At 43.6% G+C, this 25,596-nt stretch overlaps 1 protein-coding gene across 1 annotated transcript in view; it reads left to right on the forward strand.

The window, feature by feature from the left end:
* Nucleotides 1-18,471: 18,471 nt before the first annotated feature.
* shank1 (SH3 and multiple ankyrin repeat domains 1) overlaps nt 18,472-25,596 on the forward strand; it is a gene marked incomplete at its 5' end in the record, with an annotated part of 66,293 nt that continues 59,168 nt past the window's right edge. The window contains one exon of the mRNA XM_080487278.1: nt 18,472-18,975. Coding sequence (XP_080343404.1) covers nt 18,472-18,975 — 504 coding nt within the window. The remainder of the gene's footprint in view (nt 18,976-25,596) is intronic.

Consider the following 25,596-nt stretch of genomic DNA (forward strand, 5'->3'; position numbering starts at 1 on the left):
GATAGCAGAAAGTGGGTCCTGCCACTCGGAGCCACCACTTTAAGTCCTCAGCCAGACGAGCGCGAAATGAGTCCGTGTGATTTAGGGTATTACTCAGCCCGCTGAAACGGGCTGCATATATAGCTGCTAGCAATAGAAGAAGAGCCGATTCTCTTCGGGCCCGCAGAGATTTAGTGGCGATGACGAATAAAGCTAATTAATTAGCTGGCTATTTGAATGAGATCTCAGCTCTCTTGTTCCCCCAGCTCATTGATCGTCCTCATCTCTCCTTTAGAGACTAGAGAGGCTTGAACAAACACCGTGGCCTTAATATCACACACACAGACACACACACACACACACACACACACACACACACACACACACACACACACACACACACAGGAAAATACTGTTCCTACACGTACACCGTTTTGTTCCTGAGTGGAGCAGATGCACAAATAAAAAGAAAAAAACCAACCTTGTATTTTAAGCATAAAAAGACCACATATTCTGACGAATGCAGAGAATTCGCAGCTTTATTTCTATCGCACGGCAGCTGATTTTACACCGTCTGGGAGATGATTAAAGATGTCACCTTCCACCTTCCTGCTTGTCTGTTTTATGTGATTTTATTGGCCGTATGCCAAACTCGCACATTGAAGGAATACCTGCTGTAAAAGCTTACTACATAAGAACTCTCTTAAAAACTATATATTAATGTTGATTTGCAGCCAAAAAGTGGATTCAGATGATTAGTTTTGGTAGGGATGTGCAATACAAGTGCACAATTGTGTTGAAAGATTACATCCGTAACATGACAGATAGATACAGAATATTCTTTCCTCATGTTAATCGATGTGGATCACAAAAAAAGCTGAAAAAGCTCCATATATATATATATATATATATATATATATATATGATGGTTTTTGCGATCTTTACCAACATGCATCTCAGCCTCTGGCTTCATGATCTTTGTGAACCACTGAAAGCATTTATACAGCTGTAGTTCATGTTAATGTGACGGGCGGATGAAGAAGAATTCTCCCTCCAGGCTGCCGGAATAACAGTCCCAGTAAACATTATAGCGCCATTATTCTGTCAAGATAGAACAGCTGTACCTAGAATTACCTAAAAAAGCACAAGTCAGAGCTGAGATTGATGCTGAAATACATATTTGGTATTGAAAATGCTCTTTTGTATGAATTCACACATTTTGGTGGCAAACCTTCGCCAATACCCTGCAAATACTTTAACATACTTGAAACTATATGGCAAGTTTAACAGCCGGATCTTTAAAGGGGCACTATATAGAATTTGGGAATTGTGTGCATGTTGCAGAAATACTGCACAAAACTCTGGGTAAAATATGTGTAAATATCAAGTTGCCGAGTTGTTGGTGAAACAGCCAGGAGCTTCAGTCATTTTGTTTATTATCCCTTCCTTCTGCGCTTTTGAAAAACTCAAGACACCTTCTTGTGGTGAAAACTGGTATTGCAAGATGAAACGGGCTGAACCATTTCATAAAACCCACTGAATTTGGTGGATAATTAAGGAAGAGGTGATTAAATAGTCTTTCTGATGACGATGCAACTTGATTTGTCTCTCTCTGTTGAGTATTCCAGGATATAATATGATCCTGGACACAAACCAACTCTGTGTCGTAGTTTATATATTAAACAAATAACATAATCTCCCTTCAAATGCACACTCCTTAAATCACAAAATCAGCCGGTCGAACATTTTACTGAATCCAATCAACAATGTTTTACTTGCTTTCCTCGGCAAGACAATTTACAGCATGGTACGCTATCACTTTAAAAACGTCAACAACTTGACTGATCGGGAAAATGAGAGCGGCCTTGTGCGCGCGGCTGGCATTTATTCACCGTCAGGATTTGACACGTAAACAAGTCGGCCCCAATTTGATCAATAGGTAAGCAAATGAGCAAACCTGTAGCTCGAGGGAGCGAACGGCCACCTCGTGATAACATCTGTATACAAACTACCACGCGAGCGATGAATGAGCTGCGAGGCACAAAAAAAACAACTTTATAAATTATAGTTGGTAATTATATTCCCCTGACTTGACTGCCCTTGCTTCCAGCCAACATTTCAATAAATTGAACTTAAAAAAAACCACAACATGGCTTTCACGGTGAGATCTGGCCGTGTTTGGTAGCTTGAAGGAAGAAGAGCCTTTTGAATGGCGGGGAAACGGAACACGAGGTCACTCGTACACCCTCAGGAAAGATTCCACACTTCTCTCCTCCTTTATGTGGCATCGTACGCCCACTCACATCTTCACTATAAACCAGCGTTGTCTATATATAGCCGCCCTCTTGGGGATTATTTTATTGCTTTTCCCCGACATGTCTGTGAATCCCCTTCCTGTACCACGGCGCCGCTTCCTTTGATGCTCCAGGAGAGAGCGGCGCTATTCGACGGATGTCTCAGGGATTATTGTTGGTGTTAAAAGGTTTGCTTCTCTTGAAATGCCTGAATGTCCCGGAGCGTTTTTGGCGTAGCAGACGAGTATCTGACGGCAGAAAGGCCAGCGGGTTATGATCTGTGTAGAGAATTGTACAGTATCTTGTTCTTGCCACTACCTTTGGCGGTAAAGGCCCGTGCATACTCTTCTGAGAACCCGTAAGAACAAGGAGAAAAGTTCGGCTGTGACGTCAGCCAGCTGATGAAAAAAAAACTGCTTGTTCGGCAGAGAAGAAGCTGTCGAACTCACAGGCCACGCCCCCTCTCACAGGCATTTTAACTTTTCAACTTATTTTTCCCGTCAAATATTTTCAGAAATAAATTTCACTGAGCTGTTTCAGTAATAAAAGAGAACGTTTGTGTCCGAGGCGCCATGTTGGTCCGTTTTTAACTGCAGGAGCTTGACAGCCCTGAGTGATGCGTTCAGGCGCATCACGTAACTCCGAACCCCTTTATGTTAACGAGCCGTGGGGCTCATTCAGCTGCGATGCTACATGTTAAACATGATTAAAAGACGACTGATATTGACGAGCTGGGACGTGAGTGCGCAGCACATGGCAGTGCCAAAGTTTTGGGGGTGTGGCATCGACATACTGGACGGTTAGCGCCATAGACATTAAAAAATATATATAGTATATATTATGTTGGCACTGTCGAATAAAATGTCTTGGTGGTTTTCACGGCAGATGTTAAAAACCCCGACCAAAGTCCGTAGCTGTCCTGGCGAACGCCGTTTAACCGCATTTCCATTAAAGTTTAATATTGTCCCGTTTGTTTGTCTTATTTTAACGTCAACCGCTGCTAACGGCTGGTGGCTGGTGGCAGAAGTCACTAGTTAACAGGGGAACCAGTTAAACCGAAACACCGGACAGTGAAGCACGATTGGAACGATCCACATTTTGTAATATTCTCCATAAATATATAGAAATATATACTATGTCATTTCTTATTTGAGCTGATATGCAATGAACGATCACTCTGCATCATATCGAGGGGGATTACTTGAGCTTTTCCCTTCAGAGGGAGCTGACTGAAGAAAATGACATCATTATTTTTTGTGAGGACTCTTGACTCTTTGGACATAAGATGATCCCTGAACATCGTTTTTGTCTGAGAAGTATTTGATGAAGTTTAGGAGGATTGTGTGCTTGTTTGTGTTTGTGTGTGGGGTCTGCATGTCGAGTGCAGGTGATTTCGTCTCATCTTGCGCTCGCTGTTGTGAGAGAGCGTTGACCTTTCCGCCGTCTGACTTTGTCTCTCGCCCACCGCCGGCCGGGATCGGCTCCAGCTGCCCGCAGCCGCGCATTTTAGTATAGAAGACAGATTGATTGTCAGCCTTCCTGTCCTCTGCCCGTCGAGTGCAGCTGCGATGGGACGGCTGAGTGCAGAGCGAACAGAAGGGTGATTCTGGGACACCGAAATGTGCTGCTGCTTTTTTCTTTTTTCTTTTTTCTTCTTCTTCTTATTAAATCAAACTTGTCCTGAGCCCAATTCTGCAAAGTTTCCGTGACGAGAGGACCACTGACGTCGTCCCATCCAGGTTCCTCCACCGGCGCTCACCCCACTTTGATCGCACAGGGGAAGGTTACATCAGAGCGTGCGTAGAACACGTGGCTTCCTTCTCCTTCAGCCGGCTCCCCCGGGTCCCTGCAGCTCAGGTCTTCTGACGTACAGATCCCAATGTGGTCGCAGGACGATTGCACGAGTACTCAATCGACCATAAGGTCATAGTTTACTCACGCGCTGTGAGCTTCCGTCCCCACGCGGTGTTAGGGAAGTGCGTCCTTGTTGCACACACATGCATTCCCGACAGATTCGTGTCCGTTTGTGTGCATCACAGTGCCGTTTTGTGTGGAGATGTCGAACACGGAGGGAGGGAAATCGCCCGCTCCAGTTTAGCGGCAGGAAAGTGGGCCGATCTGTTCTTTGGAAGTTTCCCAGTGAAATTTCCTGGGGACCAAGACACTGAAAATATCTGTCTATATACACACTATGTCCTACATAAAAGAGAGGGTGATGCAGAGACAGAGAAGAAGAGAGGAAGCGGCACGACGACAACGCATGTGTGTGGAGTGCAGATAAAAAAAGAGAGAGGGGGGAGGAAATGAGGTTAAATGTCACTGTGCTGGTGGGATATCAGTCTTTTTGATGGCATCACACAGACTGCAGAGAGACTGAAGCTTCGTGGAACCAGGTCAAGACTCTGGCAAGTCACCCAGCAAAGTTACCTCCTTTTCCCTCCCACTTCTGTCATCCCAGAACCACTCAAGTTGAAGTGCTGCCTCATAACCCCTATTTTCCACTCCTGCTGGTCTCCTGCCGCCAGTTCAAGTGTGGCGGCAGCCGATGGGAGTGTGTGTGTGTGTGTGTGTCTGTGTGTGTGTGTGACCAGATTAATATGTTTACACCTGGTACCACAGATCCCATCCATCCTTGCCAAAACACGGATAAGGCCACTTCTTCCTGCGAGCTTTGCGTCTTTTTAAAAACAGATGTTAATGGCTCGTCTCACTCGTTCCCCGTCCATGAATATCTTAACATTTCGTTTTTGACAAGTGTGTCTCTACAACCAGAGCTGCCAGCAACCTGTTGTTTTTTTTTTTTTTAACTATTATAATTTTTTTTGCTGAAGTGTATGTGGAGTGAATTTACCACTGGAATTTACATCCTGTTACAAATCATTCCGACGCACCGCTGCCAAAAGCCCAGCTAATGTGCCTTTTTAAAAAAAAAAAGAAAATTTTGTTCTCTGCGTCGTTCTCACAGAGAAATCAAACCTCAATGACTGGATTTCAGCCTGAGACATTTCCAGCTCGCCATTACTCACAAGAGGTTTTCTGTGATGATGTAATATATTTATTCGTATACGTTTTGGCATGATTCACTTAGTCTGTGTTAAACGGTCCTAGAAATCAAATATGATCCAGGACCCCAAAGGAGGCCTGGAGGCTTGGTCTGAACTGGGCTCAGCAAAAATAAGTTAGCATACGTCAAAGATAAACTAGACTCTTTCTACAATCTAGAGTGGATCTGGAAACTACCCAAGGTGTTGACAAACACAAGAAATCATAGTCGCATGTTGGATTCATGGGATTCTTTTCCATTTCTGGGTTTGGAACTCGCCACAAAAACACACTTAAAAAGGAGAACTACTTAAGTGTGAACTTAAACAAGTATGTAGAACTTTTCTCCACGCTGACTCAATCGATCTTTGATATGTACTTTTTCTCATTTTAGCTTTTATTGATTTTTCTCATTTTTCCAAAACAAACAGACCGAACAGAAGAGTTTATCCTGAACTAATGTAATTGCGGTTAACACAATAAGAAATAAATAGGAGATATGAGAAAAAGAACGAAAGATAAAGAAAGAAAAGCAAAAGGGAAAGAAGGAAAAAAAAGGTAATATCCCGTTCGGAGCTTCATTCTATTTTGTCTGTTCTTTTGCACAGTTTTCATCTGTGTTGATTAATCTTTCAGTTTTCTGTCGCTATCCAAGGTCCTGAGAAAAGTCAACGTCTTCGGTGAATTATAGGCTTTAACAGACGACCACAAATTGTGTTGAAGGCTCTGTTTCAGCCTTTACATTTCACAAGAGTTTTGTATTTACACTGAAACAGCAGAAACCATGAAAACGATGTAGTTAGCATGTCGGGCCACCAGTGGCCACTAGTGAGTAAACAATGGGAGAACACGGACACTCTAGTGGACAGACGACAAAGTTGGATTGTTTTTACGGTGACTGTCAAAATAAAACTACCCAGTTCCAGGAGAATATGGACTGGAAGGCAAACGTTGTTATTATCCATCTACTGAGCATGTGCAGAAGAACTATTTACTATTTTTAATTGAAGACGTTGTATGAATGTGGGCAAAAGTTGGGAAAAATGTGGTTTCAAGGTTGGTTTTTTCCCCTATTTCATAAATGTTTGACTCTTCACAGACAATAAACAATTGTGTATATAAAATTCAATCCAAGAGACACTGCATGCACAGAGATTCATAAAATCCAATCAAAACAAACCGGACAGGCGGCCTGTGAGTGTATAACACGTTACTCTAACACCGATCAACGCAACGCCTCCAAAGAAATACAAAGCCTGTCAAATCTCTGCAAAGAGCTCAGATTAGTTTACAGCAGTCTTGTCAAGGTAGCGGCGTTCAGGGGCGACACTGTCGGCAGCAGAACAAATGAAGTTCTCCAGTTTCCCAGGAGTCTGGATCACTTAGCATGCGGGGCTCGCTGCGGGGGGTCCGTCCAGGACGACTTCCATCAAGCACGTATTGATCCCAGCACATTAAAGAATTAAACCACTGCTGCCAGAGTGATACTTTTAGTAAATAAGCCTACCTAGTTTCTTTCCACGAGTTACAAAACAGACTGTCATGGTTTTTTTTTTTTTTTTATCGCAGGCAGTGAGAGAAATCGGGAGGAGCAAAACGTTTTTATCTTTATTCATTCGTGAGTAACTCGGCGGTGGGAAACAAGTACACTTGGTCCTGTTTACACGACAACGGGTTTAAAAACGGCTCCCAGGGTGGAATTTTGGGAAAAACGACCATGGCCATAGTAACTAGTTCTGCACATACGTGTGTGTGGTTTCATCACAAAAACAAGCAACAGCGCCGACTCATGGCCCGGCATGGTAACTACATCCTTATCTTCACCTTCGAAAATTGAGCGTTGGTCGAGAAGGTTATGCTTAAGGGTATTTATTTATTGGTTTGCATGTATGTATGTGTTTTACCAACTTTTCGCAAAAACTGCTCACCCGAATGGCATGAAATTTTCAGCGATGATTTGTCATCATCCAACGACTAATACACCAGATTTTTGGACGATCCTGGCGAACCGTTTCCGACTAAATCCCCCAATAAATGTTGAATAAAAATACCTATGCGAAGCGGATGTAAGAGGCACCTCACGCAGCTCAAAGGAGCTCAGCGTCTGTTGCCATGGAGACGCTCGGTCTAGTTTTCAGTGTTTTTGCCATTTCTGTGGAAACAGACATCGTTTTCAAAACATTACCGTGTGAACTCAAATGTTTTCTGAAATGTCAAGTAGACAAGGCCTAAACAACTCAAATTTTAACATTTCAAGCTTTGACTGTTTGATTGGAGGTCACAGATGAAATACGTTGGCAAGTAAAAGCACCTGAACTGTTTGCAACCATCCAAGTATTTAATTTAAACAAATAAAAACACAGAACAACAACCAGAGAATAAACCAGGTTGAAATCAAACCACCTTCAGATGGTCCCTGTTGCAGAGCGTCCACTGTACCCAAACCTCTGGAGACGTTCCAGTCTGTCTTTGTTCTGTCTTTGTTCTGTCTTTGTTCTGCTCGACTGTCCAGCTCCCGGCTTTACATTCACAGATATGAACGTCTGCCAATTGATACACACTCCTGGCCCGTTCAAGCCAATATGTACCGCTGGTGTTATGAGAAATTCCGCATGCCTGCTGAAAGTTGCCAGAGCTCATGCGGTGGAAAACTCTTTTGCCATGTGCGCGTGCCTCACCGTCTGACTCTAAAGTGTGTGGAGTTGATATTAAAAACAGGACGCGCATTTCTTGGCAGGTGCTTGAAGTTGCAGAGACTTTATTTTTTTCTGCTTGAAGTGTGACTCGAACAAAATGTACTCTGACTGTACTAAAGCAGACAAACTGCAGTAAGTGTGTGCAATACTTTGGAATTCCGAAGGCTCTGTGTGTGTAGATTGCAAACTGGATGCATTTTGCAGCGAGTGTTAGGAGCGATAACAGCAGCGGGTTCTACATACCTGCCAAATAAATGCACCCTACCTTTAGTTTATGTAGCTGCAGATTTATATTTATTTTTTCATCAGATGATGTTCCACATATCTAATCTGTTCTCAGTTTGAATTAAACCTGGTGAGGTCATGTGGAGTCTGCATGTTCTCCCTGTGCACGCAGGTTGTTTCCTGCCAGGTCCACCTCTCGTCCGTTTGAGGTTAATCGTGGACTTTACATGAGAAGTGTGATTGCTGATCTCTGAGTTGGAACTGTGACCACAGCCTCTCCGTTGTGTGAAGCTGCAGTCGAAGTGAGGGTCTGTAGGAAGATCAGCAGAAAGTGGTTTGTGTTTCGTTTCATTTGACGTTTATAAAATCAGCCTCGGGCCGACCCGTTATCTCCGGTTATCTCTGGGCCGGGAACCACTTTGAAGTATCACTGCGTCTAAATACAGTCTTCAGTAATACTGGTGGCGTCTCTGTACTTATTGGTTTGTCTATTTGAATTATTTGTTTATCTAATCCAATCTGTTGGAATATTTAGTGATTGATATACAATTAGAGTGTGTGTGTGTGTGTGTGTGTGTGTGTGTGTGTGTGTGTGTGTGTGTGTGTGTGTGTGTGTGTGTGTGTGTGTGTGTGTGTTCTTCACCTCATTGATTGGTAAAGTGAATGTTTGGAATTCGACTTCAGTGAAAACATAAATCACAGTGAACCTCATGACCGTGAGATTCTGTGACGTCGTGTGTCACAGATGTTGACTTTCCTCCTCCTTGCGTTCGTTCGTTTTGCCCCCTGAATCCCATTGGCCGATTCCAGCTCCCGCTTCCTGCCTATGCCTCCCCGGGCGGGGGGGGGGGGGCGTCTCCGCCTCCGCCCGCCTGCCGAGGCCGGGGCGACTCGGGTTAATGTAGTTTTAAGTTGCACGGCTGCATGAAAGTGTTAATGATGTGACCTGAAACGAAGCGACTCTCCGGGGAGGAGGAGGGCCGCAGATAAAAACATCTTCCCAGTCAGACGCAGAGCCGGGGAGATGATTATCACTTGTTGGCATTAGGAGATATCTCATCGCTTCATCGCTATGACACACACACACACACACACACACACAAACACACACACACACACACACTGGGATCTCTCATTATGAGGCCCTTTTATGTGTGAGTCATGACTTTTCTCTGGGGAACTGATTATTACCTTCTCTCTCATAATTCTCCCTCCGTCCTGACCTGTTCCAGCTTAATTGACAATGAGTGATTCTCTCAAAAGTTTTTAGCCTCTATTTTCTCGCCTCCAACCGCAGGGATCAGTCTAATATCTGTCGCAAAGAAGGAGAAGGGAAAAAAAAGGAGGAATAAATAGCTAAGAACGCGTGACAAATAGGTTTGTCATCCACTTTCACGTTATTGTTTCACTGATGTAGGTGGATTTTACTCAACAGCTTCCAGGTATCAGCCTGTCAGGAGCTGCGTTAAACACTGCCTCTGCTTCGGCGAGGCTTCCGGGGCGGTGCAGTGGAGAGCTCTCTCTCTTTTAAAAACAAGAATACTTTCTGCCTTTACAAGTTACTTAAACTTAAATCAGAAGTAACTGCTTCTTTATTCACGGTTGTCGTATTCAGGGTGTCGTCACGCTGTTCGCAGCTGCGGCTGCAGTGTCACAGTGGTTAGTGAGGGCAGCTCATTGATGGGGGCTCTGGTTTGAATCCGAGCTTCCTGTGTGGCGTCTTACACGTCCACAAATCTGCATTTGAAGTCGATTATAGACTCGTATAGGAAAATGCTCATGCGAAAAGATGGCAGCTTACACTGTAGCTGATGGGTGAAATGTATGAATAGTTAAAGTTGATGCAGTTTAATGGAGCTTGTTGCTTCATGGATGAACATTCAGGAAGCTGTTAGCATTAGCCACCTTTAGCCAGTGTCCTACATAAACACTCGCCGTGGTAGTTTATCCCAGCTGCCTTGTTGCTGCTGCTTCTTGTTCTCATTCATTTATTAATCCTGTCAGGTGTTACGCCAAGTTTGGCATCGCTGCTGAGAAGTGTTCACCCCTTGAGAAATAGTTACTTAGAAAATACTAGAACTTTATTTTTTTATGCACTTTCGGTATCCATCCATCCATCCATCCATCCATCCATCCATCCATCCATCCATCCATCCATCCATCCATCCATCCCAACAGTCAAGTCAGTGGAAATTTCACAGTCAACAATTAACCTCTGCATCAGGGGTGTCAAACATTTCACTGTATTTTGCATCAGAACCTTTAATTAAAATTCGCTTTATGATGGGATTTGCATCGTTTTCCGTAGTAATCGTTTGGCGTTTTTGAAAATATAGACATTTTAATCTTTTAAACTCTTTTAAATTTTAAGTTTCTTTTACCGCTCAAGGTGAAATTGGACTTTATGTAACTGAACTAAAACGTGTTTTCACACTCCTGATATAAAGCGCGTTCATGGACTGTGAGGTGGAACTCGTGGATTCACAGGGAGGAAATGCAAACTCCGCACCTATCAGTTCCCTACGCCTGGGCTCAAACCTGGGCTCTTCTCGCTGTGAGGCAAGGATGAACCAAACCGCTGCACCGCTGTGACGCCTCTGTGGATCAGTTACTGGCTCCGGAGAACACTCCAGCGTGAAACTCCGCGAGGAAACGACCGGCTTCAGTTTCATTCGGTGTGAAAAGGCCAAGTCTAAATACACTGTTGACTCTGGCTTCTGGCAACTTTCACCCAATAATTCTGGCAGAGCTTCTCGTCTTCGGCCTCCTCCTGCGAGCTCACACCTCTCATTTCACACGCTCACATTCGACTCGGGTCCTCGCTCTCCTCCCGCACTCCGCTTTTGTTCCAGCTCATCTTTTGTCTCCTTCCTCTCTCCTCTTCCTCCCATTTTCTTGTTTTCTCTTCGGTTGTTTTTTATTTTTTTTTTACCCACTTCAGATTCTGATATCTCGTCAGTTAATAAACACGATTAACTAGATTTTGTGAGAATTCAAAGCATGAATCCGATGACCTTTTTGTTTTGTTGCAGATTGAGGCTCCGTTTACAAAGTTTCAGGTGAAAACGCATCGTTTGTTCCGGAGAAGTTTTGTGTTTTAACAGCCAACGTTTTGAAAACGATGTCCGTTTACACCCAAACAACAGAAACACTGAAAAAGACGTAGTTAGCATGTCGGACCACTAGAGGGTGCTGTTTGCTTTTGTAGTGAAATAACACACACATGCAGCAGCGAACACTGAGCTCTAAACGTTAACAATAGAAGAACGCCAACATTTTAGTGGACGGACCACCAAGTTGGATTGTTATTACGTTGACTGTCAAAATAAAAGTGCCAAGTCCAGGAGAAGATGGACTGGGAGTCATGACATGACGAAGGAAATGTTGTTCTTATTGTTCGACTGAGCATGTGCAGAAGAACTGTGTACTACGGTCGTGGCGTTTCTGCATCAACACAGATGAGCGCGAACATTTTCAAAAACTTGTCCTTTCAGTGGCTCCGACCACCGTTGTCACGGAAAAACCAAAATTCCTGAAATGCTGCTGCTGCATATGTGCCGCGGCCGTAATAGATCATGTACAAATTGCATAATAGATGGATTTGTATTCTTGAAATAAGGAATAAAAGTAAACTTTTGTTACGGTATGACAACATCTCGAATAAAGTCGATGTATCGGGTTCTTTTTCCCCAAGGTGGAGTCCCTCTAGTGGCCCGGCATGCTAACTACATCATTTTCAGCGTTTCTGCTGTTCCCGTGGAAATGGACATCGTCTCCAAAACTTTTCTCACATTTGCAAAAATGATTCACTTGAAATGTTGTAAAGTAAATGTTTCTTCAACGGGGCTTTTAGCCGTGTGCAGTACGCAGGGCTGCTGCGTTGAAAGATTTGAATCTTTGTCATTCGAATCGCAATCGTCTTCCCAAACACAAAGAAACGCCGAGCAGGAGCTTCTTTCTCCGGCAGAATGAGAGAAGAACGGGAAGCTGGGCTGCAGGGCAATTCTCCCCTTTCGTAAAATCAATTGCCCACCCTGACACCAGCGGCTTCCACTTCCTCCTGCCTCTCTTTTATTTGTCTTTTCTCTCTCTCTCTCTCTCTCTCTCTCTCTCTCTCTCTCTCTCTCTCTCTCTCTCTCTCTCTCTCCCCCTCTCTTGTATCCTGAGCTTTGATTACTCAGCACTATGCAAAAACCCCGGATTGCTCACTTCCATTTATTATCGTGTCTTTTGTAGGTAGCGCTCTCTGATTGGTCAGCTTTTTGACGGGCCTGCAGAAACTCTCTCTCTCTCTCTCTCTCTCTCTCTCTCTCTCTCTCTCTCTCTCTCTCTCTCTCTCTCTCTCTCTCTCTCTGTCTCTTTCACTCATCAGCAATTTGGTTTGCAGGCTCCTTCCTCCTCCTCCTTCCTCCTCTTCTCTTCCTCTGCTGTAGCCTCACAGTCCTGCTTTCATTCTATCATCTCTCTCTCCCTCCTCTGGTTCTCTCCTCAAATACTCACAAACAGCTCAATACACAAGGCCTCATTGATTTTCATTTAAAACATTTTTTACATTTTTTTTTTGTATTATTAAACCTTTTCCCAGTTTTGGATGATTCTCATTTCATACGCAATGGAATCCATTTCAAGCGCTCCGTCTCGTCTCGGGCGCACCGTGTGATCGTGGTTGTGGGGATTTTTATGTGTAAACTTATGACGGGATGATAAAAATCTGTGCATGGATTTAACGGCTCGAGACGTCAAGAAGTCCTTTTACACAGCTACTTTATTTGTGTCGCACAGTCAAGCGGCGAGGCTTTGCCTTAAATCAAAGTGTCAAACTCAGTGGAACAGTTTGATCTGTACCGACAACACAAATCATAAATAACAGCAGCCCGAGTGCGTTATGAAGACATCAGCATCTCATGAAATATCTCCTCTTGAATGGGCACAATTTCAGCGTAATGTCCACAAATCATATATTTGCAGTTAATTTTTGATACATCCAAGTGCAGTGGTATATTGATCTTGGTATATGTATATATGTATATACAGTATATATATATTCACCTTGAGCGGGCCGGACCAGTAAAATAGAGGCATAATAACCATTAAACTTAAACTTTAAAGTTTTTCTATGTTACGGTGCAGAGTATACGTGATGAGATTGTCAATAGTTTCACTAAAACCAATGGAAAACGACTACTGGTGATGAATTTTGTGAGCCAATGAGAAGGAGTCTGCACAGGAGGTTTTATTTAGGATTGCAGAGGACGCAGACACAAGTCAGCTGACGAAGGTTAACGATGTCGGCCGTGGTGAAAAATCTACAAATTTCCAAAAGTGGACTACAAAAAGAGCATTTATAACACTTTAAAATCTACTTTCCAGAAAAGGTCTCACTTCTGTACAGAGAATAAACCAACACACCAATTCCACTCATTTCCACTGAAGTTTGCAAACAAACCAGAGTTTAAAAGCCGTCAAACTGTTTATATGTTTCGCTAACTTCTTCGGGAACCTGCTGCAAGGGTTTCCGGGATATGAATGGTGACGTTGCAGCAGAACCCCCAGCGAAAATATCAACATTTGACCAATTCAGCCCGAAAAAAGCCAGAATTTCTCACGGAAAGAGTCTTTAAGCCGCGAGAACAGTCAGAAATGGTAAAAACGGGATCTTGCTTCGGGAAACTGTGAAATGTTCTGGAAATACGTGTATGAGGAGTTTCCATCAGAAAGGTTTTGACAATGTTAGAATTCTATAATATTATAATAAAAAAAAGATTCTTATGCAAAATACAGTGAAATGTCCAAAACAACCCATAGCTGTTGCATCATGGGTGTTTTCACGGCGCATTTCCAGAATGTTGTGTTTTTCCCCCGTTTCCACGGAGATGGAAACTTTTTTAGATTTTTATTATTCAAACAGACGCCCCAAAATGTCACCAAAGTTTTTCCCGTCATGTAAACGAAGCCTCGGTTAACAAACATTGCACCCTGAGGTTTGTTCAGGTATGAAGCAGATTATTCATGATGAATTCGTCACATCGAGGACAAAAGGTGAGACGTTAAAGGGCCAAGACGTCGAAACCCAAACGTTTAGAGCCACGTTTTTCTCTCTGCATCCCGCTCATTTTGTTGTTTTATCACAGAGCCTCTTTGTTTTTGTAAAGTGCTGGAATACATTGGCGTCATGTTAAAAAGAAGGGCCTGCCCGCACGGCGTTAAATCTCTGTGCTCTGAATACATTCCAGACCCATTTCGTCGCCTTTTCCTCACTCAAAACCCTCAATAAATACTTGATTTCTTGAGATTCAGACGCTCTGGATGCCGAGCTCCACAGTTTGCTGCACACCCGTCTGTGAACAGAAGTCTGAATGCTAATGGAGGGAAGACGTTGTCACGTTTGTCACAGCGTGTTCTGAAGCCAGTTTGCTTGCGAGGCGAAGAAATGAACAGTGATCGTCCGATTAGAAGAGTTGAGATTCATTTTAGGAGGATTTTTACAATTGGGATAATCTGTTGATTTAAAAATGTCACATCACCTTTTTTTTATTGTCGACTCCAAAAGAGAAACATGAAGAAAAAGTGAATTGATGCACAGAAAACTAGTGTAAGAGACAGAAACATTCTTTATGCTATTTAAGCTGCTTGTTTTATTGTAGATTTGACCCGATTTTGTTGGATCGTATGATTAGAATCTATTTGAGGAATTTGTAAAGCTTGAGAATATTTGTTTTCTGCTGCTGCATGTCAAAATGTTTCATCGACATGAACGAGACAAGGTGTATTGATTTCTGCTGCAGCATTAAGACATAAAGGCACTTCACTGCTTCACGAGGAAATAAAGGAAATACGTTAAAACAAAGGGCTTCAAAAGGAGAAACTTTATTAAACTAGACGCCATAAAATGAGTCAAATATATTGTTTAATTGAAAAATAAAGTTTGATTTCAAAGAAGCGAGTGTGTCAGCAGGAAGTTTGTTCCACAGGTGAAGAAGAGTATAGGAACCAAAAGCTGCTTCACCTCGTTTCTTCTGACTCCTGAAGACCTTCGGGCTTCTGGGTTTGATTCTGGTAAATCTCAGACACATTCAGGCGTGAGACCAACCACAGCTTCAGAGAGCAGCAGTCACATTCTGAAGTTGATCCTTTGACACGCCGAGGTGTCACATGCTCCACCCTGAGTTGGTGAGGAGCTCATCGTTTCCCAGAAAATAGGAAATCATCTCCTCTTTGTTCCTTCGCTTTTCTATTTTTTTAAAGAGATTAAAGTATCAAGACTGCAGCTGAGCTGAACATCTCTGTGTTTAACTCCTCTCACCGTTTCTTATTTTAAAGTTACATCGTATTATTATCATTATTATGATTATTGTTATTTTCCTCCTTTTTCTCTCCTCCTCCTCCTCTTCCTCCTTCTTTTGTTTCTTGTGTTGGTGGACAGCTGTGAGTTTCAGCTCTGGTCTCAGAGTCTCTGGAGAAAAGCCTCCGCGTTGCACGTCTAACACATTTTCTCCCTCACAACAAGGCTCCGATTCCCTCGGGTCTCCCAGTAACACACACACACACACACACACACACACACACACACACACACACACACACACACACCATGCGGCTCCTCTGAAGTGCTGCTCTACACTGTAACTGTTAACAACATTCAGCTGCGAAATGCTGTAACTGATTTATGTGAAAAAAAAAATATATATCATTTTCGTCCTTTGCATGCGCTGTGCATCTAATAAATTTAGACGATGACATGGAGCCTGAATGCACCAGATTGTGTTTCTGTTCACTATTTCCCCATTCCCGGTGGAAACAGGCCAGAAGACAAACGACTCGGAACAACAAGATCAACAGGCTGTTCTTCTCCTGCAGTGCTGCAGATGTGATATGTGATCAGAAAGAACAAAAATCTCTTATCTTCACCCTCAAATGCATATAATCTGCTGTGAGGTCGTTCATTTGTGTGCTTCTAATATAATCCATTCGAATTGAAACGACAAACAAACATCATACTGACTCGGATGAGAGGAAATCGTTTGTAATTTCTCAGATCGGCGGTGAAAGAGGGCATTCATTATGAATCCTCCAAGTGACTGTTAGCTGCAGCCACTCGAATAAATCCGTGTAATTTCCTTCAGACGTTTCCTCTCTCTCGCTGGCGGCGGGTCGCTTGTCGAGGGGGGAAACGGTTTTCCGAGTGGAAACAGTAAAGCTTTCTTTTAGGTGCGCGGAGCCGCTGGAAACGCAGCCATTTTTGAAAAGGCCTCCCGAGGTGAAGCGTCTCAGAGGCAGTCGGACCCTGTGAGGAGCTGTCCACATCGTAGTGGTGCTGAAAACCCTGCAGGCGAGGCGAGGCGAGGCGAGGCGCTGGCCTTCGGGGACAGATCTGCTATCTCGCTCTGAAGTGGCTCCTCGTTCTCCTGGGGCCGATGACAGGAGTGTGTCGTCTTTCATATTGTCTGTTACCACTGAGTACATTTAGGAGAAAGCTGGATTTTCTTTGCACGCAAAACAACCCAAAACAATTTAAGATTATCTTTTCAGGAGGAAACATTAAATACGGAGCAAAGCGGCATTTAGGCTACTTTTGCACACCAGGACTTGAAGCTTGTGGAGTTTCTTGTTGCAAGTTTCTCGTTTCTCCAAAGAGCGAGACAGGATGAGTTTGTTTAGTGAATCACAAGTTAAATTCTCCATCTTTGTATTGACTAGTTGTTGTCTTGTTTCCTTAGATTACAATCGTACAATTCACCAAACAAGAATCAACAATAATTAAAAATAAATAAATAAATCTTAATTTGATCGGCAGAGAAGGTTTTTCATGGGTGGAATTCCCACTCTGTTTCCTGCTCATCCTACATGTGGCGCCACTTACATTGAAAATAACGTAAAATTTAAATAACTTTATATTCCAAATGCCAGAAGGACACAGCTTTGACAGAAACTGAATAATGTCATTTGAATATGGGAATTAAGTGATTATTGGAGGGTGCACTGTTCAGGTTTTGATGATCTGAAGCTTTAAAATCAGGTTTTTAATTTACTTTCCTGGGTTTTGTTAAAGTTTGTTTCCTGTTCAAAGGGCAAAGTTTAGTTTAAGGTCAATGGTTGACACGCTTTCCAATGTGAAACCAACTTCAAAAGTTGTCTTTAAAAAGGCCAAATGAATTAAAAATATATTTTAATTTATTTATTTTTTACTTTTCTTGGTGAATTATGTATTTCTAAAATATTTGTTGTTTTATTTCCAACCTCAACACAGTAAGTGGATCAACTTTACCATTAATTCTCCAGCTGGTACTAATATGGATCCATATTGTGTCATCAGGTCAAATGTAATGACATGAAACCCCAAGACGGTTTTGGGAAATATGTCTTCCTGTAAAATGTGTAGAAATACATATTTGAATTGATGTTTCTACAGGTCAGTAACGTAAAATGCAAACTGTGGATCGTGTTTTAAACTGATCTTATTAAGCCGTGTTGCTATTAGAGAAGATCTTTGTTACTGTTGAAATAAACAATAATCAAGTCAAAATCGGGATACGACTCCAATCGCAACTCTGATTTCTTGCATCGCACCGTTTCCCAATATTCGCCAACGTTTTGAAAGTGACGTATTAGAGACTACACAATAGGACATTTGCGTAATCATTCTTTACGTTTAATATCTTATTTTGTACCGGCAGCAAAAAAATCAATGTGTTTCACATCAACAGGCAAATATTGTCTTTGTGTCAGGCTTGATCCTGAAGGTGAGAGTGTGACCGCATCCTTGGAATTGGCTTTTAACATGCAGTCCACCAGAGGGCGCCACAGTGAATTAAAATCCTCCAAATACCAATAATTCTTGGGCATAAGATAACTAACTTTGTGAGAAAGTTAATTTTGAAAAGGGGGCGTAATCGGAGACAACATCACAAACAGCAATGATCTGTTATAGGCTTCTAATCTCAACACTGCCCCCTGATGGCTCATGGTGGTACTGCAGTGTCTCGTCCTTGTGTTGTGTGTGTGAGGCGTAAGTAGGCCACAAGTAGTTCAGAGTTTCAGTACTGCATGACTGGAGGTAAAACACATTGTTTCCATAGTAACCAGAGTTTTTGTGACTGATGTTTTGCTGAAAGTCGAGCAAAAGACAAACTTTCTGCAGTTTATTTGTTTTGATCATCTCCTCTCCTCTTCCGCCCCCCCCACAGTGTCTCTCTGAGAACGATGGCGTTGCCCCTGGTGCCGCCCTCTCTGTCGCCATGACGATGCCGTTCAGCCCCCTGTCCAGCGACGAGGAGCAACAAAGGATGCTGGGAAACAATCGACATCTCTATCCTGGGGCGGAGGACGAGGAGGAGGAGGAGGAAGAGGAGGAAGAGGAGATGGAGGAGGACGAGCGCGACGAGAACAGGGAGGAGGAGGAGAACGGCGAGCTGGCCGGGGAGGAGGAGGACGAGGCGGAGGAGATGGTGGAGGAGGCCCGGCGAGGAGGCCTGTCGCGAGGGGGCAGGGGTGAAGGGCACCGGCAGTCGGGCAAAGCGGCCGGGCGACCCGCCGGGGAGAGGCAGATCCGGGCGGGGAACCCCGGACACGCTGCCAACCCCTACTCGTCCAACCCGGGGCCCATGCACCAGCAGGCAGCCAATCAGATGCAGCAGCAGCAGAGGCGGCTGAAGGAGCGCAGCAGCAGCTCGGTGCCAGCCGAGGACGCCCACATCGCCATGATGGTGTTTCGTATTGGCATCCCAGACATCAAGCAAACGGTGAGTGATGTTTGAGGCAGTTCTGTTCTCCACGACACCATCAGACCAGCGGGCCCAGTTTACCTTCAGCACAATTCTCCTCAAAAGAAAAAGTAGAATCCTTAGAATCTAGTTCTGGTTCAAGTCTAGGATGAAAAGAGCTTTTTCCTTTTTCTCTCAACACATGAGCGTGATGGGCGTCTATACATCGTCTGCAGGTGAGAATGAGAGTCTGTCTCTCTGTGTTTATCTGTCCAGGGGCGTTTTCCTACCGTCAGAATGTTTTTGTGTTCCAGTTAGATGAGGAGAGGTGGGGTGAGGTTGGCGGTTTGACTCTCCCGCCCCTTCCCCCCGCCCCCCCGCCCATCATGTCATGTGTCAGAGTGACCTTGGGGAGACACCAAACTCCGTGTGTTAATGAGCGGATGTTACGGATCATGTGACTTCTGTGGCTAAATAATGTTCCATACGTGTAAAAATAGGTCATTATCTTTATATATGACGTCAGTAAATACAGGAGGATGTCTGCATCTTTCTTCTTTTCGATATTCATTGACAGTGACGAAGGGTAAACGATGTCAATCGAAAGGGATGAAACGGCCGCGTTCAAAATATAAGCAAAGCAGCTCGTGTGTACAAACTTTCAGAATATATCAGAATATCCTTTTTCTCCTGTCGCAGTTAAGAAAAAACCCACAAACAAATCTGACACACAATCATTTAGGCTCCGTTGCCACGACAACTTTCCAAGTAAAAACGCATCAGTTTTGCATTTTTCATTTCAGAAAACATTTTGAAAGACAAAGTTTTCATGTTGGGCCACTAGTGGGTGCTGTTCTTATAATGAAACGACACACATGCAGAGAACAAGACGCGAGTGGAAGTGAAGAGTCCTCAGCAAAATAAATACTCAACTATTTACAGATCATTATTTTTCACCTCTGCTGACCTGAAGTAATAAAAGTTTACATCTCGGTGCTGCTTCAACGCCGTCGTCGTTCATGTGGTTGAAATGTGGTCGGTTCTGTCATAATATGAGGAAACTTGGGTGTAATTTTCCCTTTGACTCGCTGCACCGCCTGCAAAAACACTGAAAGTCGTGTCAGCAGAGTGATAGAAGAAAGAGAGAGAGAGAGAGAGAGAGGAGTAAGACTTTCAAGGTGACCCAGAGAGAGAGAGCAAAAGAGAGAGGAAGTGTGTGTGCGAGAGAGAGAGAGCGATAGGAAGAGTGTGTGCGTGTGAGATAGTGAGGAAGAGTGGGTGTGTAAGAGAGATAGAGAGAGGAAGAGTGTGTGTGTAAGAGAGAGAGAGAGGAAGAGTGTGTGTGTGTGAGATAGTGAGGAAGAGTGGGTGTGTAAGAGAGAGAGAGAGAGAAGAAGAGTGTGTGTGTAAGAGAGACAGAGGGATAGTATGTGTGTGCGAGAGAGGAATAGTGTGTGTGTAAGAGAGAGAGAGAGGAAGAGTGTGCATGAGAGAGAGAGGAAGAGTGTGTGTGTAAGAGAGAGAGGAAGAGTGTGTGTGTGAGAGAGAGGAAGAGTGTGCATGAGAGAGGAAGAGTGTGTGTGTGAGAGAGAGAGGACGAGTGTTTGTGAGAGAGAGAGGAAGAGTGTGTGTGTGTGTGTGTGTGTGTAAGAGAGAGAGGAAGAGTGTGTGTGTGAGAGAGAGGAAGATTGTGTGTGTAAGAGAGAGAGGAAGAGTGTGCATGAGAGAGAGAGGAAGAGTGTGTGTGTAAGAGAGAGAGAGAGGAAGAGTGTGCATGAGAGAGAGAGGAAGAGTGTGTGTGTAAGAGAGAGAGGAAGAGTGTGTGTGTGAGAGAGAGAGGAAGAGTGTGTGTGAGAGAGAGGAAGAGTGTGTGTGTAAGAGAGAGAGGAAGAGTGTGTGTGTAAGAGAGAGAGAGAGAGGAAGAGTGTGTGTGTGTGTGTGTGTAAGAGAGAGAGGAAGAGTGTGTGTGTGAGAGAGAGGAAGATTGTGTGTGTAAGAGAGAGAGGAAGAGTGTGCATGAGAGAGAGAGGAAGAGTGTGTGTGTAAGAGAGAGAGGAAGAATGTGTGTGTGAGAGAGAGGAAGAGTGTGTGTGTAAGAGAGAGAGAGAGAGGAAGAGTGTGCATGAGAGAGAGAGGAAGAGTGTGCATGAGAGAGGAAGCGTGTGTGTGTGAGAGAGAGGAAGAGTGTGTGTGTAAGAGAGAGAGGAAGAGTGTGTGTGTGAGAGAGAGGAAGAGTGTGCATGAGAGAGGACGAGTGTTTGTGAGAGAGAGAGGAAGAGTGTGTGTGTGTGTGTGTGTAAGAGAGAGAGGAAGAGTGTGTGTGTGTGTGTGTGTGTGTAAGAGAGAGAGGAAGAGTGTGTGTGTGAGAGAGAGGAAGATTGTGTGTGTAAGAGAGAGAGAGAGAGGAAGAGTGTGTGTGTGTGTGTGTGTGTGTGTGTGTGTGTGTGTGTGTGTGTGTGTGTGTGTGTGTAAGAGAGAGAGGAAGAGTGTGTGTGTGAGAGAGAGGAAGATTGTGTGTGTAAGAGAGAGAGAGAGAGGAAGAGTGTGCATGAGAGAGAGAGGAAGAGTGTGTGTGTAAGAGAGAGAGGAAGAGTGTGTGTGTGAGAGAGAGGAAGAGTGTGTGTGTAAGAGAGAGAGGAAGAGTGTGTGTGTGAGAGAGAGGAAGAGTGTGTGTGTAAGAGAGAGAGAGAGAGGAAGAGTGTGAATGAGAGAGGAAGCGTGTGTGTGTGAGAGAGAGGAAGAGTGTGTGTGTGAGAGAGAGGAAGTGTGTGTGTAAGAGAGAGAGAGAGAGGAAGCGTGTGTGTGTAAGAGAGAGAGAGAGGAAGAGTGTGCATGAGAGAGAGAGGAAGAGAGAGAGGAAGAGTGTGCATGAGAGAGGAAGAGTGTGTGTGTAAGAGAGAGGAAGAGAGAGAGGAAGAGTGTTCTGAGAGCTTTTAGAAGCAGCGATGAAGCTCAAAATGAAAATCTCTCGGCAGCGTCGCTGCTTTTAACCGACTCATGAAGGTCCAGAATCATGAAGGTCCAGAATCATGAAGGTCCAGAATCATGAAGGTCCAGAATCATGGACTCGCCATCTTCCTCAGGAGTCCCAGGTCACGTCATGAGTCATGAGCGGCGACGATTCCTTCACTCCGGTTTTCTAAACTCTTGATTTTCCAACATTTGCTCGATTTCGTCACACCTTCGCTCTCCAAACCTCCAAACCTCCAAACCTCCAAACCTCCAAACCTCCTTGGTTTAGTTTCCCCCCTCCTCCATCACGTCAGTCTGGTCTCTATTGAACTCCACTCTGCTTGAAGCGTGAAGACAAAATGATTGCTCTGCGGCGGAGAGTGATTATTAACTGCCACGCCACCGATTCCAAGACAAAACCTCTTCTGCTGACGAACGTCAGGCGACATCAATTTAAACTGGATGATGAAGTTTAGTTGGGAGTTCCTGCGTCTTTAATCTCGAGTCGCAGCGGCTCAGTGAAGTAAAGACAAATAAAGATGCAGATACTTTCTGTGGTTTTTTAATCACAACTTTTGAAGTGAAAAGGTGTTGTTCTTTTTGTGTTATCATTTCAGAAAGGTTTCACATTTACATGGTAACAGTTTGAAATCGATGCCAGTTTCCATGGAAACGGCAGAAACGCTGAAAACGATGTAGTTGGTGTGCCAGGCCTCTAGTGGGTGCTGTTGTTTGTTTGTTTGTTTGTAATGTAACCACACATAAGCGTGCAGAGAACAACTCACTCTAAACATGAACAACGGGAGAACACGGGCATTCTAGTGGACAGATGACCAAGTTGGATTGTTATTACGGTGACTGTCAAAATAAAACTACCAAGTTGGATTGTTAATACGGTGACTGTCAAATTAAAACTACGAAGTTGGATTGTTATTACGGTGACTGTCAAAATAAAACTACCAAGTTGGATTGTTAATACGGTGACTGTCAAGATAAAACTACCAAGTTGAATAGTTTTTTGGGTGACTGTCAAAATAAAACTACCAAGTTGGATAGTTTTTTTGGGGTGACTGTCAAAATAAAACTACCAAGTTGGATTGTTATTACGGTGACTGTCAAAATAAAACTACGAAGTTGGATTGTTATTACGGTGACTGTCAAAATCAAACTACCAAGTTGGATTGTTAATACGGTGACTGTCAAAATAAAACTACGAAGTTGGATTGTTATTACGGTGACTGTCAAAATAAAACTACAAAGTTGGAATTTTATTAAGGCGACTGTCAAAATAAAACTACCAAGTTGGATTGTTATTATGGTGACTGTCAAAATAAAACTACCAAGTTGGATTGTCATTACGGTGACTGTCAAAATAAAACTACCAAGTTGGATTGTTTTTACGGTGACTGTCAAAATAAGACTTCCAAGTCCCAGAAGAATATGGACCGGGAGTCACGAGATTCTTTCTCTACTGAGCATGTGCAGAACAACTATTCCCTCCGGCCGTGATACACATGACCAGTAGACGGAGTCGGAGCGTTTTCCAAAAGTCCTGAGCACCGTTGTCGTGTAAACCGACGCCCAAAACACCACGGAGGTTTTTCCATTTTCACTTGTAAACGTTGCAAACGAAGCCTGAGGCTGAACGTTAAAACACCGTCAGCGTGGATCTACTCCTCACCTCAGTCTGTAAATAAATGCTCGACTTCCTAAAACAGCCCACAAGTATTTAATAGTTACTGTGGTTAATGGGTTTGAGGATTCATAGACATCTAGTGCCTGTTGAACTTTTGGTTTAGCACTATAATTTGAATTTTCGAGTTTTTCCTTCCCCCTCCACTTCTTCCCTCTTATGCAAGAATTAACCGCCGCAGTCACAGTCTTTATGTTTGCGAGCGTTTAGTTCTGACGACTGAAGGAATCCGAGGTTGTGAGGGACTGAGGCTTCATCAAAGTCTGCTTCGGGGTGGAAAGTTGAAGGGAAAAAAAGAAAAAAAATCAAACCTACAAGAGAAGGATGGAAAAAGGAGGAGCGGAGCAAACGGAGGGAGTAACGCCGATCCAGGCTACCTTTGTGTTGGACGAAAAGAGGGCTGCAGTCCTCAGATATTAGCCGTCTGTCCTCTCTCTGAGCCAATCACAGCCCTTCTGACGCTTCGTTTACAGGAATTAAAAGAAAAACAACAACAAATGAAGTTAATGTTCATGTGACTGAATGTGTTTGAGATCCACCGCCCCGCTGCACTATAAACGCCTCGCTTCTTCCTCCCTCGTGCCGCTGTGTGATTTATTATTGATCTGTGCATGGGTGTTTTCTGCGGTGTGTGTGTGTGTGTGTGTGTGTGTGTGTGTGTGTGTGTGTGTGTGTGTGTGTGTGTGTGTGTGTGTGTGTGTGTGGTTGATCCGGTGCCATAAATAATGCCCTGCTCCCTATTTATTCTCACAAATCGGCATCAGAGTTCAATTGTACAACTGACGACTGTATGGGTGGAGATCCTGCTCGAGGTCACGCTTGTGTAGGAACTGATGAGGAAGGTCAAAGGTCAGGATCATGAATGTACACACCTGATGCCAGTAAAGGTCGATGAAAGTAGAAAATAGAGACGTAAATGAGATAGAATTATATAAAGATGAATTAGGGTTAGGATGCCGAGCCTCGGATATTTCATATATTCATAATATTTAATTCTAATTTCATTGAAGATGTGTCAGATGAGATGGATATTCATTGTGATTAAAATCACTTCTTTTACGTGTCCCTTGTATAAGATGTGAGGAAAATGACTATTTTCAGGTCGATAGATTAAGGTTTAACGTTCACACTGGTGGTGGCTGCTAGTAAATGTCTTCGTTGTTATTTAATTTTATTTTAGCCAGTGTTAACTTAATTTAAATACAGTGCGTTTATAAACCACATTACAATAATCTTGCCTTTCTTAAATTGAGAGAGGCCCCCTAGTGGTGAAATGTTATAGTTCTCATAGAGTGAGCAGCTCCCTGGTGCCCTCTACTGGCCAGCCGCCACTGGTTTACGCCAACGTTTTGAAAGTGACGTATTAGAGACTAGACAATAGGACATATATCCTCCTTGTGTTGTGTTTGGGGTAATTATTAGTAAAGACGCACTAAAACTGATAAATTCTAAAAGAAAATATGACCTTGGCGAAGTTCCCCGCCAAGAAGTGCTGACTCATCTTTTCCACCGAGCACCATCTCTCCGCCCATGGTCATTTTTCACTCTCATTTATTCCCACGCTGTCCTTCCAGAGCAGAAACCCTCTGATCTTCCTGTTTGACCTCCTCTGATCCGTTTCCCCTGCCCTCCTTCTCCTCTTTCTCTCTCTCTCTCTCTCTCCGGCGTCGATAATATCTTTCCTCACTCCCAGTACATTGCCTCTGTTCTACGCGTCGGCTAATTCACCCTCAATAAACTGTGATTGCTTGTTAATTGTGTTGTAATGAGGCCAGAGTGACTGCACAGCGCAGATGCACATATTGTGGATGGAGGGTGGAAGATTTCAAGTGAATTTATGCAGCTCCGTGATGAAGAGGTCACACATACTTTAGTAATTATTCAGATTTAGGGGTAACGCGTAGCTCTCGCCTCGGATATTAACCAATCAGTGACTGTTTTTAGTGACAGATTGACGATTGATTAATCAATCAACTTTCATATGGCAATAATAAAATGTATCCTGATTGGAGGCT

The sequence above is a fragment of the Lipophrys pholis genome, assembly GCF_963383615.2.
Source record: "Lipophrys pholis genome assembly, chromosome: 19".
Classification (NCBI taxonomy): Eukaryota; Metazoa; Chordata; class Actinopteri; order Blenniiformes; family Blenniidae; genus Lipophrys; species Lipophrys pholis.